The 19,190-nt window shown below is 38.4% G+C and overlaps 2 protein-coding genes across 5 annotated transcripts in view; one reads left to right on the forward strand and one right to left on the reverse strand.

Moving 5' to 3' along the window:
* Nucleotides 1-7,327: 7,327 nt before the first annotated feature.
* Nucleotides 7,328-8,026, reverse strand: LOC127796885 (uncharacterized). Its single transcript, XM_052329288.1, has one exon. The coding sequence runs from the start codon at nucleotides 8,024-8,026 to the stop codon at nucleotides 7,328-7,330; it is 699 nt and encodes a 232-aa protein (XP_052185248.1).
* An 8,649-nt stretch (nucleotides 8,027-16,675) lies between these two features.
* Nucleotides 16,676-19,190, forward strand: part of LOC127797103 (uncharacterized) — a 56,451-nt gene continuing 53,936 nt past the window's right edge. For all 4 annotated transcript variants that reach the window (XM_052329639.1, XM_052329636.1, XM_052329638.1 and 1 more), the window contains exon 1: nucleotides 16,676-17,054. In XM_052329639.1, the coding sequence (XP_052185599.1) occupies nucleotides 16,918-17,054 (137 nt within the window). In that variant the 5' untranslated portion in view covers nucleotides 16,676-16,917. The remainder of the gene's footprint in view (nucleotides 17,055-19,190) is intronic.

Here is a 19,190-nt window from a genome sequence, read left to right on the forward strand (position 1 = left end):
GGGGGTGTGAGGCCCTTATGGGAGGTGCGTATAGGCACCTTAGGCGAATCCCACATCGGCCATGCACGGGGGGAGATCTGGGACCGGTTGTAAGGTCGCATGACGAGGACGTCATGTGCTTAAGGGGGGGAGAATGTAATACCCCGAGAGCCCGGAGAAGTTAGAATATATTGAGGATAGTGTAAGAAAGGAAACAACACCAGCTGGATACCTTTTGGGCTGAATGTTGGCAAAGAACTCCCAAGTTAAGCGTGCTTAACCTGGGGTAATCCAGGGATGGGTGACCCCCCTGGGAAGTTCGTGTAGGCCCATCAGGGTAAGTTGTTCCGGTCCTTCCTATCGCTCGAACGGGATGTTACAATAGCACTGAACTCAATCGAAGGATCTGGTTCGTAGTCATATGCACCTAATTACTGCCGGGCGTCCTTGACCTCTTCGGGTGTATTCTGTAATAGGTGGTGTATTCTTTTATTTATAGGGAATTATTACATGGAAAAATTAAAAGGAATTCCAGCTCCCAGGAGAGTCGGGTAGTGCCTCCTGTAATGAATGCATCTCTACATCTTGCGCTTCAGATCTTTCATGGCTAACCCTGATCGACAGAGCGGGGAAGTACCTTTTGAGGTGCATAGTATTCCAAGTCTTGCCCATCATTTCCCCTTGCAATGTTTGCAATGCGCAGGTGTTGGCCTCCAGCATTCTTTGTATTCTATAGGGCCCTTCCCAATTTGGCCTGAGCTTCTCTTTTTCCCTAAGGGCGTTCATAATTGTTGTCTTCCTGAGCACAGAATCCCCTTCCTAAAACATTTGAGGGCAGACATTCACATTGTAATAGCCGGTGATCCTTCTCTGATACACTACCAGTTATATAGCTGTTGTTATGGGTATTTCTCGCTCTACTCCTTATGAGCTAGGCTCAACCCAGTAGGCCGACCCAATCGCATGAAGCCCAGCAGACCCTGAACTGAGTTCATTAAAACAAGCTTGCACATTGTTAGAGCCCGAGCTCAGATCGCGGGACCAAATGGACTGCATACGAGTGAGCTCCCAACGACTCTTCCAGCTCACTAGCCTAACCGATCAGCTCGCATAATGAGATGGTTAAATGCCAGAGAATGCTAATGGGTTAGGAGCCATCCCAGCTGGGCCAACCTGGCCCCATCCTCTAGGCCCATTTGCTCGGTCCATGTCGGTCCCATCCTTGCCCCTGGCAGTAACATCATTATAGCCACTTCTGGATTTTTGCGCTTTCGCCTTAGATCCCATCCTCATTAATGACGGATCCTATCCACATTAATGAGGGTCTCGTCGGTACCTTGCCACTACATGGGCGCCTCCGCCGGTGCCGGATATTCTGTTCCATCACCTGCAGACAAACAACACATGCAAGAGGACATCTCATCCTCCTATATATCAGTCAACTCTCCTCAGAGCCATGGTATGCTTTCCCTGCCAACTTGCTGATATTCTGCATTCCCTTATTCGCTTACTTACTTGAGCATCAGAGTATTTTGCAGGGGCCGACCAGCTGGCAGATCAACAAATCGAACCAAATAACCCATTTTTTCTCCCTCTCGAATCCATAACACCAGTGTGGGCCGGCGAATCATGGTCAACCAATTTCGAATGTCGATAGCTGCTTTCTCTCTCAACTCATCCAACAGATCCAGGTTCTTTCACAAACAATCTGAATTTCCCTCTTCACTGATAGCCATGACCTAAGGCGAGGTGAGGTCTATTTCCACCAGAATAAGAGCATCTATCCCATACACCAAGCTGAAAGGCGTTTCCCCTGTAGATACACGATTGATCATTCGATAAGCCCATAAAATGCTCGGGAGCTCATTAGCTCATTTGCTTTTGGCTTTTTCTGATCGGGTCTTCAACCCATGTAGGTTGGTTTTATTGCTTGCTTCTACCTGCCCATTGGCTTGGGGGTATGCCACATATGCCATTCTCAAACTGATTTCCCATCTTTGACAAAAAAACTCTAAAAAGCTCCAAAGCGACAAATTATATCTTTCCACACCATTCCATCTACCTTCTTCTCGGTTATGGTTGCTAGAGGTTTGGCTTTAACCCACTTTGTAAAGTAATCGGTGGCCACCAACAAGAATTTTCTCTATGCTGACGCCATTGGAAATGGACCCAAAATGTCTAACCCCCACTATGCAAATGGTGATGGCTGGAATATCGGCCCAATTGACGAAGGGGGTCGTACTGTCAAAGGGGCGTGTTTTTGTCACCTGTCACATGTTCGCACTTTTCGGGCTACGTCTTGTCTCAAAGTAGGCCAAAAGAAATCGGCTCGTAGGATCTTCCCAACCAATGCTCTCCCATCGAGGTGTTCTTCGCAATCCCATTCATGCACTTCTTTCAAAGCCTGCTCTGTCTCTAGGGGTCCCAAACATTTAGCCGATAACTGTAAAGTGGGTTGTACTGGTCTTCAGCCTCTTGGCCTCCAAAGGTGCTATTGGAAGCTCTTCATTAAGTAGGTCCTTTAGCATTGGCATTCTCCAGTCATCAACCTTGGAAATACAGTGCACATCCCCTTCATTTTCATCTACACTTGGTCGTTGTAAGACCTCTATGTGAATCAACTGTCCCGGGGTGTCTCTCGTAGAGGCCAACTTGGACAGCGCATCAGCATGTTGGTTAAGGGACTTGTTGATTTGAATAAGTTCAAAGTGTTCAAACCTATGAGCGAGTTCTTTCACTGTTTGCAAATAGCGGGCCAAAACTAACTCTCTTACTTCAAAAGCTCTTTGGAATTGTTGCACTACCAACTGAGAATCGTTGTGGGCTATCAAGCTTTTCACCTTCAATTTCTCTGCCAACTTTATTCCAGCCAATAAAGCCCCATATTCTGTTGAGTTGTTTGAGTTAGGGAAGATGAAGCGTAGGAAGTATTCCAACACTTCCTTCTCCAGAGAGATTAATACCACTCATACTCCACTCCCTTTGGCATTGGACGCTCGATCCATAAATAACATCCATTCTTTCCAGCAAACTTTTTCTGTTGTTGGCGAGTGAGTGCATTCCACTATGAAGTCTGTCAATGCCTACCCCTTTATTACCTTTCTGGGCTCGAAGATGATATCGTACTCACTGAGTTCAATTACCCATTTGGTTAGCCTTCCTGAACATTCAGGTTTCTGTAAAATCTGTCTTAATGGTTGATCTGTTAACACTGCCACAGCGTGGGCTTGAAAGTAAGGTCTTAATTTCCTCGCTGCCGTCACTAGTGCCAAAGTTATATTTTCAATGTAGGGGTATTGCGACTCTGCTCCTCGCAATACCTTACTTACATAATAGACTAGGTTGTCAACCTGTCCAACTTGCCTGACGAGGATTGAACTTATAGCCGGATGGCTGACTCCTAAATATAGGCATAGTTTTTCTCCAGTTTTCGGTGTCAACAAAGTAATCTCCTTTAGGTACTCCTTCAACTCTTGAAAAGCTTTCTCACACTCAAGGGTCCATCGAAAACTTTTTAAGGGTTTAAAGAAGGGAAGGCCGCATTTAGCATACTTCGAGAGAAATCTGCCCAAAGCCGTCAAGCTTCTGGTCAGCCTCTGAACCTCCTATACTGAGGAAGGGGACTACACGTCGATTACTGCTTTCACCTTTTCTGGGTTAGCCTCTATCCCTCTATGGGTAATCACGTATCCTAGAAATTTTCCTGACTTCACCCCGAATGCGCACTTGTCTGGATTCAAACGTATATTATTCTTTCTAAACACAGCAAAAACTTTCTCAAGTTGTCTGGCTTGTGACTCGCCTTGTTTTCTTTTTACTATCATATCGTCCACATAAGCCTTCATTACCTCCCTAAGTAGGTCTTTAAATACCTTGTTAACCATCATCTAATATGTGGCCCCTGCATTCTTTAAGCCAAAGGGAATCACCTGGTAGAGTTACGTCCCATTTTATGTGATGAAGCTCGTTTTCTTAACATCGGGTGCATACATACTGATCTGGTGGTAACCTGAGAAGGCATCCAAGAAACTCAACACAGCATATTCGGAGGTATCATCAACTAGCATGTCTATTAGAGTGAGTGGGTAGGAGTCCTTTGGGTAAGCCTTGTTCAGGTTGGTAAAATTGATGCATACTCACCATTTCCCATTGGCCTTAGGTACCATCACGAAATTTGCTAGCCATTCGGGGTATTGAACCTCCTTAATGAACCCCACCTCAAGGAGCTTGTCTACTTCTTCTTCTAGGTACCTCAATCTCTCTAGGGTGATGTGTCTTTTCTTCTGTTTAATTGGCCGGGCTTCCGGACGAACATTCAATTGGTGGGATATGATCTCTGGACTAATACCAGGTATGTCGGTGGGCGTCTAAGAAAATACGTCCGCATAGGACCACAAACATCTGATGACTTCATCTTCTTTCGGTCCCTCTAATTGGCTCCCCAAGCGCATCTCCTGTTGCTATCATCAGGGTTTAGAGGGATTGCTTCAAGCGATTCTACTAGCTGAGTCTTGTTAGCTTCAAGAGTCTGCTCACTGATCATTAAAGTCTCTTCAGTCATTATTTTTTCCTTCCCCTTTGCACCTTTTGTAGAGCTCACATAGCACACCCTGACTTGTTTCTGATTACCCCTTACTTGGCCTACCCCCTGTGGCATGGGAAATTTCATCAGCATATACCCCGGGGAAATGGCGGCTCTCATAGCATTAATGAGGGAACATCCTAGGATCATGTTGTAGGTAAGGGAAAAAGTTTTGACTACCATGAATTTAACTTGTCGGGTGATCACTTGGGGATAATCCCTAAGCGTAATGGGCAGCTGGACCGATCTAACTACTGATACCACTTCTCTCATGAATATAAAAGGGGAAAGTGATTGTCCTTAGTCAGTCATGGGCAATATGCATATTCTCAAAGCAGTTCCATTATAACAGATTGACAAAGCTTCCGCTATCCACCAGTATTCTTTCAATGGGGTGCTTGGCAATAATGACAGAGATAACAAAAGGATCATCGTGAGGGAGCAACACATCTCCTTAGTCTTTAGGTGTGAAAATGATGGGATCTTCATTTTCTTGAACCTTTGCCTTCGAGCCTACGTGTAGCGCCTGATTAGTGATTAATTTTATAAAAATTTTATTATAATTATACCCTTCTTTTGATCTTAAAAATAGTTTAAATTAGATATTAATATATATTTTATGGTTATATGCAAGTTTAAATTGAAAAATGAATGAAATGAAATTTTAAAGTAAAATTTAATAATAATAATAATAATATATAAAATTATATATAATACATATACATCATTATATGCATGCATGTAATATATATATATATAATATAATAATATATATATATGTGCCATGTGTAATACATATATATAATATATAATTTATTAATAACATTAAATTATTTTTATTTTTTTAGGTATGAAGAATTCAAGTCCATGAAGAAATCAAACCCATGGAGAAATCAAACCCATGAAAAATTAAAGTCCATGAAGAATTCAAGCCCATGAAGAATTAAGGCCCAATTTGAGCAACCCATGAAAGATATTATTTGGAGAAGGCCCAAGGATTATTTTTAATCCTAATGAAGATTAAAAACCAATTTATAGAAATCTATTTTTATTTTTTATGTGAGAGCTTTATTAGGTGTGTTTTTTAGCTAAAATCCATTTAACTATTAGGTGGATATTATAGCTAAAATCCATTTAACTTTATGAATGCTTTATTAGGTATGTATTTTAGTTAAAATCCATTTAATATTAGGTGTGTATTATAGCTAAAATCCATTTAACTTTAAGTGTGTGAGTGCCCATTAGATATAATTATGTCTAGTTGAATAATTGAAATTGTGTGGTTTGTATTGCATCTTGTGGCCTATAAATAGATCACTTGATTGCATTTGTAAGTGTGATTATTATTCTTGAATCAAAGTTTAGTTGTTTCCTTATAATTCTCTCTTTGAGAATTGTTCTTGTTCTTTCCCCTTTTCTTTAGTATTCTCTCTTGTGATCTTACTTCCTTCCTTTCTTCTTTTAAATTCTTATGTCATTTATTATTACTTTATTATTCACCGCCTAAATGGCCGGTTAATTTGTGCCTTTAAATTTCTACAATTTTAATTCTTGTTATTTAATTATCCACCGCCTAAATGGCCGGTTAGTTTATACCTTTAAAATTTCTTGTCATTTAAATTCTGTTATTTAAATTACGTCGTTTAAATTCATGTCAATTAACTTTTAAATGGAAATGAGTAGCTAAATCTAATCTTGGGTTAAGGCAAGGACAGTGTCCAACGCCAATGATTCCCAAAGAAAGCCGCGCTTTAAATAAGTAACATTAATTTAAATTTCAGTATGAGTGTATCTTAATTATTGAGAAATCACTAGGTTTGGATTGGAGCGTAAGCCTAACTTAGAGCTTTCATGCCATGTATGAGAGTTACTAGAACTGGAAACGCTATCATACCCAAACCCGGATGATTAATTTAGTTGTTTTGTGTATTAATTGCAATTGAATTTATGGTAGTTGCTTAAATTAGAATCCCGCATATCATGTATGGGGATTGCTTAACCTAGAACTATCATCATCTCTAATTGCATTTAATAACAAACCCTCATATCTGAAATTAAATTAATGTTGCTAATCTTTTATGCTAAAATTTGGGAATCAACGGGTTGGCACTGAAATTGTCTTAACTCAAGTACTATCCAATTTTATATTTTCACTTAAAGTATTTATTTCAATTACTACCTTAATTTATTTCCTAGTATCTGTTGTTTAAAAAACCATAAAAAACCTTGTTGCCAATTTGTCCAAATGTGTGTGTGCTTGTGTGACATTCTTTTTATTTTGCCATAAATAAATCTCTCAGTGGACGACCTGAACTCATTCAGAAAATATAAATTTAAGTTTGAACTACAACTGCACTCGTACACTGACGAGTATAAACCTCTCACCTAAATAAAAAAATAATAATATAAAATTTTTATTGTGTTTTGTTTTGTGTTTTAATTGCAGGGTGGGAGTGCAGCCAGCGCCTGGCGCTCATATGCTTTTCTAGCACAAGAGGAGTCGCCGGCCAACTTTTCTCCTCCTAAGATTACGTGTATCCTTTCCATGATAGGCTCATTGCCATTTTCTCCAGTACTTGGCCCTACTTCTTCCCTCCTTTCATTGTTTCTCTCTCATTCTCTCTGCCGAGGCAGTTGGTTTTCCCTTCTGTTTTGGGCGTCATTCCATGGACGAGGGGGCCTCATCTGATTATCTTTCATGGATTCTTCTCCCTTGCCCTGTTGGCTTTTTGCCTTATCCAGTATGAATCGATCAAGCTTCCCATCTCAGATTAGCTGCTCGATCTGGTTTCGTAGCTCCCGACACTGTTCTGTAGTGTGCCCTGAGGACTCGTGAAATTTGTAGAAAGAGTCCATGTTCCTGCCCATCGGCTGGTTAGAGTATGGGAGAAAGTTAATGAGCCCTGTATGTGCAATGGAGGAAAGGATAGTGGCTCTTGGCTCGGTGAGGGGAGTGAAGCTCATGAATTGCATCTTTGGGGGTTCTTCTCTTCTTTGTATCTTTGTTGTTCTGTCCGATCCAACATCATTGAGCCTTCCTCTTCTTTTTCCTTCACATGCTTCTAGAATCTCCATTTGGACGATGAATTGTTCAGCTCTGGCAAACAATTCGTCCATTAAGTTTGGCTCGGAGAAGGCTAGGGATCTTCTGAGCGTAGCGTATGTGGTTCCATTAAGCAAGGCAGATGCCGCCAAACTGACCGGGAGGTCCTTTACCTCTTGCGTTGCGACCTTAAACCGCTCGATATATTGCTTTAGGGATTCACTCGGCCTTTGCTGTAAGCTCATCAAATACCTGGCACTCTTATTCTTCGGGACATAGGCAAAGAAAGCCTCCAAAAATTCTCTCTTCAATTGTTTGAATGATCGGATATGTCCGACTGGTAACTCAGTGAACCACTGTTGTGTCTGTCCTACTAAGGAGAGTGGGAAAGTGACCTCGTTCCACCCACGTAACATAGCCATTGCGATGAAGTGTTGTACGTGTCTCTCGAGGTCTTCCTTCCCTAAGTACACTAAGAGCTGTGGCAACTTGAACCCTGGTTGCACTGGTTGTCTTTGGAGCTCCCCGAATAATGGAAATCCCTTTGTGGGGGTTTCTCTTTGCGTCATCACAACTTGCTTCCACTCTCTAACACTTCCTCTATGAGGCGTCTGACGTCGAACACCTTGAGCATTTCTTTCTCTGCTTCATTCTTGCAGGGAGATGGGATGCAAAAAGCTCTTGAGTGGGTGCTCTCCGCCATCTTTTCATACATAGGGGCTTTCCCTGGTCTCCTGTCATAATCTCCCCTTAGGTTGGCTATTTTCAGGACTTGGTCATTAACCCTGGGAGTCCCAATCCTTATCCCTCGTCGTGGGGCCCTCGAAGGGTTATCTTAGGATCTCCAATGTTCTCCCCCCACATCTGTTTGTCTCATGTGGGGAATATGGATGTTTGGCATCTGTTCATGCAAAAGAGTAATAATCCCTTATAGTCTTCTCATGCTCTCTTCGTTGTTTGTCCTGAGCTCATCATTTTGGTGCTTTAGCTCTTAAAATTTCTTCTATAATTGTTCATAATCTAATAGTGGGATCGTAAGTGGAGTTACCCCGGAGGGCCTTGGAGGTACTATAGGGTTCCTCCTTGGAATTGAGGACTGTCTCAGGGAGTGTTGTTCTTGATTCGTTGGTATTGTGGGCGGGGCTTGCCTTCCTTGCCTTGCCACTTATCTCCCTAATCCGACGGCGTGTCCCTCCCTTTACTCCGAATGCTCCATACCTCCAATCCAGTAGTCTGATGGCCTTCAAGCATTGGAATGTTTCCCGAACGCACCTCATTGTCTAAGTGATCTTCCAAAAGTCCAGGTACCATATGATGCACCTAGTTAGGGTCTCCCGTCCTAGTACGAGTGCTCCTTCGGGTAGAGTTATGCGGGTTTGCCAAACCAATTGATCTTGTCCCTCTTGGCATCTTGTATTAAGATTGGTTTTTTGTTGCATTTCCCATAGACGATGCTAAATTGTTGTTGCCAAAATACAACAATTAGAATTTTTAAGAGTGGGATGCCTGTAGATGCCGACAATCTCGGGATACAATTGAAGCTCGGTCACAGAATTTGGGTAGGCTTCTAAAGAGGTGCTTCCGAAGTGATGCTTTCATTGGGTTCCTTCTGAAGGGGTTCTCTCGAAGGGTTCTTTCCGAAATGATGCTCCCGAAGGGTCTCTTCAGAAGGAAAGTTTCATGTAAGTGAGATTCTTATGATGTGGAATGCTTTTGAAGGGTCGCTTCCGTTGGATTCCTTCCGAAGGGTTCCTTCTGAAGGAATGTTTCAGGCAGTGAGATTCTTGTGATCTGGAATGCTTTCGAAGGGTCGCTTCTGTTGGATTCTTTATGAAGGGTTTTTTTGGGTGGATGATGGTCTTTTCACACGAGTATGGCGATCTAGGGGCGTCCGAATGAGCTTTTCTTCCGAATGGATAGGTGTGGCGCTTCCTAAAGAGGCTGTGAACAACGAACAAGGGTTAGAAAGCTCGCAGGATTCTCATCCTGGGAAGACCCTCCAATGCTTAAGTCAGTAACAAAAGGAAAAGAATCTTACGGAAAGGAAAATAGGCTAAATTTCGAAAGGAAAATGAAAGTGGTATACCGATCTCTGGATCCCCTTTCTGTGAACTATAGTGAGGCTTTTATTGAGCTCGAGCTTCGAGGACACATGTCATTTCTTAAGGCCTCTTCCGAAGGACTCTTCGGAGGGGGGGCTTCTCCTTCCAAAGGATCCTTCCCAAGCAGCTTCACACGTTCCCTATAATGCTTAGTCATCTTCCTTTCGATTATTGGGGTACAACAAGAAGAAAAATCAATAATTAAAATATTACAATCAATTTGTTCAAACATATATTTTTTAATAGACATCATCGCCAATCCATTCAACATTTCTTGTAATATTGTTTATTGAAGGTAAGATTTTATCAACTTTAACTTTGAGAAACTTTGTTCTGCAGAGGCAACTATAACTAGTATGGTCAGAAGTATTCTATATGCGATCCATATATTTGGAAAACAACAATCCATTATCTTCATGTAGTCTAACACTTCAATTGCCTTCTTGGTATCTTTTGGAAAACATCTCACAACTTTCAGCTCAGAGAATAACTCTTGTCCATCAATATTTGAATTCGTCTTGTACCTAAAAAATTCTTCTAACTTATCACACAATCTCTTCAAACAATCATCATCTCTAGAATATAATTTTTTCAAATCAAATAAAAATCCAATAATATTTTCATATTCTTGAAGTTGTTCAAACCTACACTTAAGCGAAGAAAGAGCTTGAACAACTACATATAAGAAATAATCAACCTTAAAAGATTCCTTAGCTGAATGTGTTATCTCATCACTGGCATTTTTATCAAATTGCTTCTTTTTACAAATAATACATTTTTCTTAAAAAGTAGGTTCAATTTCCATTTGAGCAACAATTTCTTTAGCAATAATCATGTCAGATTCAAATCTAGTTTCTTTATAGGTTTCAAAAAAAGAAATGAGTGCTTTCAAGTGACTTATAGCAACATCAATGACCATATTGTTACTTTGCAACATTTTGTTTACTCTATTAATAGCAGACAATATATTATACCAAATAACCATGCCAAACAAAAACTCAAAATCCATAATGTCATGTAATAGACTTTTAGCATCTCGAAATGCCTTAGGGTCATCACATGTTTCCATCAAGTGAGTTAAAAACAACTTTTATTTGGGGAGCTTAGAATCTTATTGCTTTAATACTTTCAACTTGACTTTCCTAATGAGTTTGTGATAGTGGCTTAAGTGTCAGGCCTTCCACATTATCTTGCAAAACTTTCCATCACTTTGTAGAAGATGAAAATAATAAATAGAAGCATTGCACAATTTCAAAAAAAGATTTAGCCTTTATGCAAGAATTTGTCATATCACATAGTGCAAGATTAAGACTATGACAATTAAACGGAGTGTAAAAAGCCCTTGGATTTACTTCTAATACTCTTTTCTGCACACTTTTATGCTTTCCTTTCATATTAGAACCATTATCATAACCTTGACCTCTTAAGTCACCAATATCAACTTCAAGTGTTTGTAGAAAATTTATCAATTCCTCAAATAGTCCTTGCATCAAAGTATTGTCTACCTTAAGAAATCCTAAAAAAACTCTTCTACCTTAACTAGACTTTTTGAGACATTTACACATCGTATGGTTAGAGACATCTATTCTTCATGACTTATATTAGGTGTACAGTCAAGTATCATTGAAAAATATTTTGCTTTTTTAACTATTTTAAACACTTTTGATCTCACTTGCCAACATGAGCATGAATTCATTTTGAATTTTGTGACTCAGACAATGATAGTGAATTTCTTTTTCTTGAATACGTCAAACGTGTTCTTTCATAATTAGATCAAATTCAAGGATCATTTCAATCAAATCTAGAAAATTTTCATTATCTTCTTCATATAATTTTTCACTATTTCCACAAAATGCCAAATTATTCTTATTGAGAAAGTTAACAATTGAAACTATTCTCGCCAAAAACATCTCTCTAGTGTTTTATATCTTTGTTGATTTGATCTTGCACATCTTTATCAATTGTTAAATTCTTTTGTAATCGCCTTTTCAATTCAATCCAATTTCTCATGTTATCCATATACCCTGTAACGCCTCGTTTTCCCAAAGCGAGCGTTAACTAAGAATTTTAAGGATATATATTTTTTTCAACAATCACACAACGTAAATTAAAACCTCCACAATCCTGAGCTACCATCTCAACATATTAACGTAAAGGAATAAGCTAAGACTAGTAATGTCATCACATTAGCGGAAGCAGAATCGAAACCTTGAAAATATATAACCAAATTCACTTTATTCATAATGTATAAATTGTTTAACAAGACATTTCAAAACAAAATACATTGAGACTCATCTCTCAACAACAACTACTAACACCTCGAGCATAGACAAAATATATGCTAATGATTACCAACAAAATCAACGGCTACATCTTGAGAACCCTCATTTCTTTAGCGTCGCTGCTTTCATCTGGAACGTTTGAATATTTCAGGAATAGTCAAAATTAGATGATAAATCATCTAAGCGAGAGTTCAAAAAACATTTTCATGAATATATGCAGACCATGAATAAAACCGATAATCTCGACACATCACAGCCCAAGAGAATCCCACACAGCACTTAATCCTAACCGGGGAAAATGTAATCTCTCTAAAGGCAACACAACCACATCGACACATTGGCATAACATAATACTTCTTAAGAGGGACAATCTCAAAGCACGAACCCAGGTATCACCCCTATATCATGTTAGGTATTACGCTCCCACTCAAAAGCTTTTCTATCTCAACACAACCCTAGCCACAAGATGATCAACACTATCCCCAAAGCCAATGTCCACCTAAGCAATAATGTTATTTCTCAAAGGCACTTGGGGTGGTGTCCACTTTTAGCCCTACCACTTGAGTACCGTAGGGTGAAGTCCGTCTTAGCCCCGTCCCAAGTGGGTCACATAGCATTAATTCTTGGTATGCATCCCAAGTGCTATTACTCAAGTGCCACACACAGGTTGACAACCCACATCCCACATGGACATCACACAAACATGCCAATGTCACTATAACCAACCATGCATCGTATAAAACTAACATTTGCGTGCATATAATTTAAAGTACAAAATTCAATGCACATGTAAATAACCACTTTGGATGAACCATCCATATGCAAATAACCTATCACAGGTCAAATCATTTGAATAAAACATATCAAGTATAGGGTCGAACCACCCAAAATAAACCAAGTTTGGGGCAAGAAGTCTTACAAATCAAACCATTTGTATAAACAAATCAAGTTTTGGTAGTAAACTACTCACCTCGAACTTATCTTAGACACCTCGATTCTCATGCAAATCTCGATTTTCATGTTAGTCCTGAAATAATCGTACTAATGCTCAACCTCGAGCTTCAATAATCCTTAGACATCATATTCATTCAAATAATATCAATATTATATTTTTCATAATTTTTTCCTTATTTTCTTCTTATTTTCTCCTAAAAAATTCTAAAATAAATGCATCCTCAAGTTTTTTTTTTCAAATTTTTCTCCACCATAAATCCTAAAATAATTTTATGAGAAAAATAAAAAAATTTCAAAAAATTCCAACCTGGCACGCGCCCTCACGCACCTACGCGTGGGCTGTGCATGTGAAACCGTGCATGTAGGCCGTGTGCTTCTTCTTCTTCGGCGAGTTGCTCACTAGTCGGCGACAAGAATCTTTCCTCGACCACACCACCTGGTAGCCCTCTTCAAGTCGATCACGAAGGCACCTTTCTTGGCCAGAAACAACCACCGGAAGCACCTCAATTTGGCTAAAAATAGGCTAGTTTCGGCACCGTTCGCGACTTTTCGGCGACCTTTAAACATCTTTCAAACACACTCTAAAATGCTTCAAAATCTCCAGAAATGATGCCCAAGACTCTTAAAACAAAAGCCTTTTATCTAATCTCTCTAAACATAGACCAATCGATGCCAAATTTCTTTGAAACCCTCGGTCAAATTTCTTAGCTATTTATAGCCAATTCTGGCTATTCTTCTAGTCAATCAGAGGCTTTGCTTACTCTTACACGTCTCCTAGATTATGTTTGGCCATGCCTTAACGGCATACGACCATCCCATCACCGGATTTGGCTCCCACGATTTGCGACAGACGGCGACCATGCTGTTGTGCAGAAGTTCAAAAAATTGCACATTTGCCCCCTTGAAACTTCCTATTACATTTTAGCCGTCATTCTCAAGCCCTTGAATTATCCAATAATTCCATCAAGTCCCTTAAGTTCCAAAATCTTCATTTGAGCCTTGAAAATCCAGAAAAACCATCGTTTTGACTCTCTAAGCCAAAATTAATAAATTACACTTAGGTCCGAATATACATAGGATCACATTTCAATCGTAATTACTTTTGTTTCTTTTCGAAACTACTTAAGTGTTGCTCCTCAGGCTAAATATGAGCTTACTCAATGTCCCATTGACTTCTCGAAAGTCCCTTACGATCATTCGGTTTCTTAGGGCAAATTATAGCTGTATCGAAAGCTGTCTCGATTTTGATTTATTTTATTACCATAAATCCTATCTCGGGATGCTCATCAGTACTTTTTCATTTTCCTTAGACATCAAGGTTCTAAGGCATTCCATGTGGCCGATTTGGCAATTTATTTTACTATCAGACAAACTTTTCAGTATTTTAAACTTATCCAAATTACGTGGCGACCTCACACAAATTGTTAGAACGGGAGATGCTATGGCACACACCAAGAGGGGGGGTGAATTGGTATAATTAAAAACTTGGTAGAAACTTGAAAACTTTTTGACACAGGTTGAAGTTTTAATGATTAAAAAAACGTGAAGCATATAAAATGACAAATGTGAATCAAGTGAGGAATTAAGGAATGCTTGGAAAGATAAAGATGATTTAAAGAACACAAGCACACAAGAACACCAAGATTTATAGTGGTTCGGCTTAACCCAAGCCTAATCCACTACCTTAGCTCCTCACTAAGGATTTTTCAAACCATCCACTAAAACCCCCTACTTAAACCAAGTAGGTCCTCTAGTCCGAGACTAGGAATTACAAAACCTCCCACTCAAATGGGCCATCTAGCTATACAAGCTAGGAAAACAAGAAATATATAGTTGGAGAGAATCTAAGAGATGAATCTCTTAGTTACAATGTCTCTCAAAAATGATACAAGGCTTAAATGAATGTAAACAAATTAAGATCACAGCCTTGAAGAGAGAAAATTGAAGCACAGTGAATGTAAATAGAAACGAGTGTAAAATGTAAGTTCAATTCAATTCATTCCCATCCATTAGCCTTCTCTTGATCATCTATGACATGTATATATAAGTGTCCCACGAAGTTGAAGAGAAATATAGCCGTTTGGAGCCGTTGGGATTTGAAAAAATAGCCGTTGGAACTTTCTGCAAAAAGAAATAGTCGACAGAAGAAATATATAGTTGACTATTTTTATAACTAAAGCAAGAAATAGTCGACAGACAAAACGAATAGTCGACTATTTTATAACACAAAATTTCAATAGTCGACAGACACATTCCAATAGTCGACAGATGCTGAGATATGAAGAAATTTTTGAAACTTATGAACAAAAATAGTCGACAGATCAAAAGGCATAGTCGACTATTTTTACTCGATAGTCGACAGATGCTAAAATAGTCGACAGATGCTTAAATAGTCGACAGAACATCAAAAATAGTCGACTATTTTGAAGCATAGTCAACAGAATGAACCTGATAGTCGACTATTCTTTAGAAAAACTTGAATTTTCAATACATCCTTATTCGATTCTTTTAAAACCTCATTTTGATTATCTTGAAAGCAAGTTGAGATTATCAAAAGTATATTTTGAAACAAATCACTCTCAACAAGCAAGTTTTTCAAATCACTCTCAACCATACTCGATATTTCTTCTATAAGTTTTCATATCTTGCTTCAAAGCTTATATACTAAAAATTCATTTTCTCATTCATATAATCCACATAGTAGAAATTGATTTTCATATAGACATTTATCAAAAACCATTCAAATAGACATTTATCAAAACCATTTCATTTTCAAGAGATATTAGATATCAAAATACCAAGAGATAGTTTTCTAAAATGAACACACTTTCAAAAACATGTTCTAGTTGGTCTTTTGCCTTAGAATAATTTTAGCTCTATGTTGACCAACGACTTCAAAGCTAATTTGAAAATCATTTTAGGAGATTCTTTTAAGACTAAAAACTTGACTTTGCAAATCTCTAACTAAAATAGAAAATCATAAATCTTGTTGGTTTTCATTTTAACAATGCACTTGAAATTGATTTTGTTGAAAACCACCACCTTGATTCATGACTTAGAGATTTAATAACATATGTTTTTCATCATCAAAACTAAGCACAAGGGTAGAACATCACAAATATGGGGTATTACATGGCAACTACTTGTTTCATGGCTATTTAGTTTAGAACTAAGATTTTTTCAATCACTTGTCCTTTTATTAGCTAATTGAATATTGTTTCGTCCTTGTTTAAATAATTTGCAACAAAATCAAAATACTTTATCCAATGAAACGAAATATATCAACAATTTTTTATCACTCTTCTCACTATTTGATAAATGACGAGTGTAATATGTAGAAGAGAAATGCATATTTTCTGAATCTTTTGGAAAATCAATGACATTACCTCTTATAAGACTTTTTTCTACCAATAAGTTTATAAAATTTTGATTAATATTTTTTCAATTTTTTGGATCAGTTACGTCCAAAGGGCAAGTTGAGCATTTTGTATCAAAATTTTTATATTCTTGCTCATTTTTATTTTTAGCATCTCCTAATTTATGTTGTTCCTGTCACTCACATTGCTTTTAAGAAAAGAGGATAAATCATGTGATTAAAATATTTTTAATTAAAATTAACAGGTGAATAATATAATATAAAATAAAATAAAATAAAATAAAAAAGTTACACTTGACAAAAACAAATAGCTCTTTTCTTTCCGATCCCTTTTTCTGGAGTTCCAAACATGCCCTAATGGCAAATTCGTCCATCCAGGCAAAGTAACGCTCGCGTGAAAGCGAAGTAAGAGCGAGAGAGGGCGGGGAAGTGTCTGTATTCGTCGTTTTTCATCGTTGGAAATTCTCGTCAATGGCTTCCTCTCGGCGCCTCCGTCGGTTTTGAACAGGTTTCCCCATTCATTCTCCGCAATTGAGAAATATACAGAGAGACAGAGAGCGTTGTGGCTTTGTTTCTGTGCAAGTGGTCTCCCGTTTGCTATGTTGGTTCAGAGGACAGTGATGAGCTGGAGACGAGTCGCTAAGGCTCTACAGGCTGTTGCCGCGCATGGGATTCTCTTCTCGTTCACCGTCCTTCTGGCACTCAAGCTCGATCGCGTCGTTTCCTACTCCTGGTGGTTCGTACCCATTTTTCTTTTGTCGGGAAAGTGAATTTCTATGCACGCCCTGCAATTTTCTCTCCAAACCTCTTCTTGGACTGGGAAAAAAATGCAAGAAAAAGGAAAGGGTTTTTGGGTTGACGCCCTTGCAATTTAATTCCTCCGGGCGTGTGCGAGCCAATTAAATGTTTGCCAATTTCTGAATTTTTTGGCAGTTGTAGTTCTCAGTTCTAAGTAAATGAATTATTAGTTCTGAAACACCTGGAATTGCATATTATTTATAGAAATTTATTATGATGGGTTCTTATTCATCTCGACCATTGCATTTCCCAAAATTGGTACATTTTCGATATTGTTTTGCTTGGCTCTGGTTTCCTTTCCACTTCTTTGGAAAATTTCATTGTTTATATAATTTTGTATACTATATTGATAAATTTGAATTTCCATTTCTTTTTGTTATGAATAGATTTAATTTAAGATTAGATGACTGGTTTTTATACCGTGATCACTGGATATTTGTGTGAATGTAGTTTTTAAATTGGGGTAATGTGGAATTAACTGTCATATTTGAAGAATTGATTTTGTGGAAGTATCCTCTTGCTTAAGTTGATTCAGTTGTCTATTGCTTTTCAATATAAGGCTCATAGTTGAATTAAGTATCACTAGCTTATATTATACAACTTACATGTGTTAAGTTTAGGAGCTCTTAGATAACTCAATCAATGATTCTTGTTACTCCTCACCCGAAATCAATCTCAAACAACAGAAAATATGCAACTGTAATGAAAGGCAGAATTAAAGGAATGAAAACAGAAATGAACAATCAAATGACAATCACAAGAGGCGTAAGAATTATCCTAGTTCAAGCCACAGAAATGGCCCTACATCCAGCCACCAAGAATGAGAGCAATTCCACTAGAAACCGAGTGTAGAACAGTTGCAAGAAGTCCCTCTCTTCTTCCGCTCTGACTCACGAATTCACTACACTCAAGAGATTACAAACACTATTCTTTACACAAAGTATTTCCTCTCTTCTTTACAACAGTCTCACTCGTATTTAGAGACTTTTGGAATGATCAATATCTCACTCTTCCATCTCTCTTCCACCCGAGTACAATCTTCTTGGAGATTACAAAGACTTTCTTGGACACAAACCTTTCTTCACACACACACTGCACTCGATCATAGAGAATGAATGATCATCTATGACTGCTTTGCCTTATGTCTCCTATTTATAAACATTATGGGCGGTAATTACAAGGTTTTTATTTAGCCTACACAAAGACCAAAATACCTAAGCTAGACTCTTCTAACTTAGAATAAAACCAGCCGCTTCAAACACTCGAGGCATCTCCTGTTCTTCTTAACCTTCTGGACTGTTTTCTCAATGCAAAACATCAACAACATGTTTCTTGGCTGTTTTGATCTAGTAAAATGGATGCTGTGATTGGGTGACGTAACATAGGAGATTAGTTAGTTTTTATAGTATAGTTTAGCATAGGGAGTTATGAAAACAAAAAAGATTTCTAACTTGTTAATTTAGTTGATTGGAGGTTCTATAAATATAGTAGAAGGTAGATCCATATAGGACTTAAATTGAGGTCAAGTATGCATAAATCAGGTCTTAAATTTATTTATGCAAAGGCAAGTATGGATTGAAATCTTTAGTCATCAGCCCAAAACCAAAGGCCCACTAATTAGAAAAAACCAACAAATGTGACAAAGATATAGCCACTTGTAGCATGCTATTGACACGTGGCATACATGCAAACCATCTACTAACAAGCAAATGAGAAAAAAAAAAAAAAAATCTACCCACAAGTGAGTAACTTAGGGGTGTCCATGGGTCTTGGTAGACTTGAGAACCAATCAGTTCGGTTTGGTTTGGTTTGGTTTTTTCAATAGATTGGTTTGGTCTTAGGTCCAAAAATGGACCTGATGGAAATTGGTTTGGTTCTGGGTCTAGGCCTTTGGAGCCGTGGACTCGACTCAAACCAATCAATGTATGAATAAATTAAAATAGGTTATATAAAATCATAATCATGTGGTAGAGTAAGATCACAGCGTTCCCTCTAGACTCCTCAACCCAATAATTCACAAAAATCACTCAAAACCTCCCAAAACACAAACGATAAAAGAGAATGAACAAGAATA

The sequence above is a fragment of the Diospyros lotus genome, chromosome 3, assembly GCF_014633365.1.
Source record: "Diospyros lotus cultivar Yz01 chromosome 3, ASM1463336v1, whole genome shotgun sequence".
In the NCBI taxonomy this organism is placed as follows: Eukaryota; Viridiplantae; Streptophyta; class Magnoliopsida; order Ericales; family Ebenaceae; genus Diospyros; species Diospyros lotus.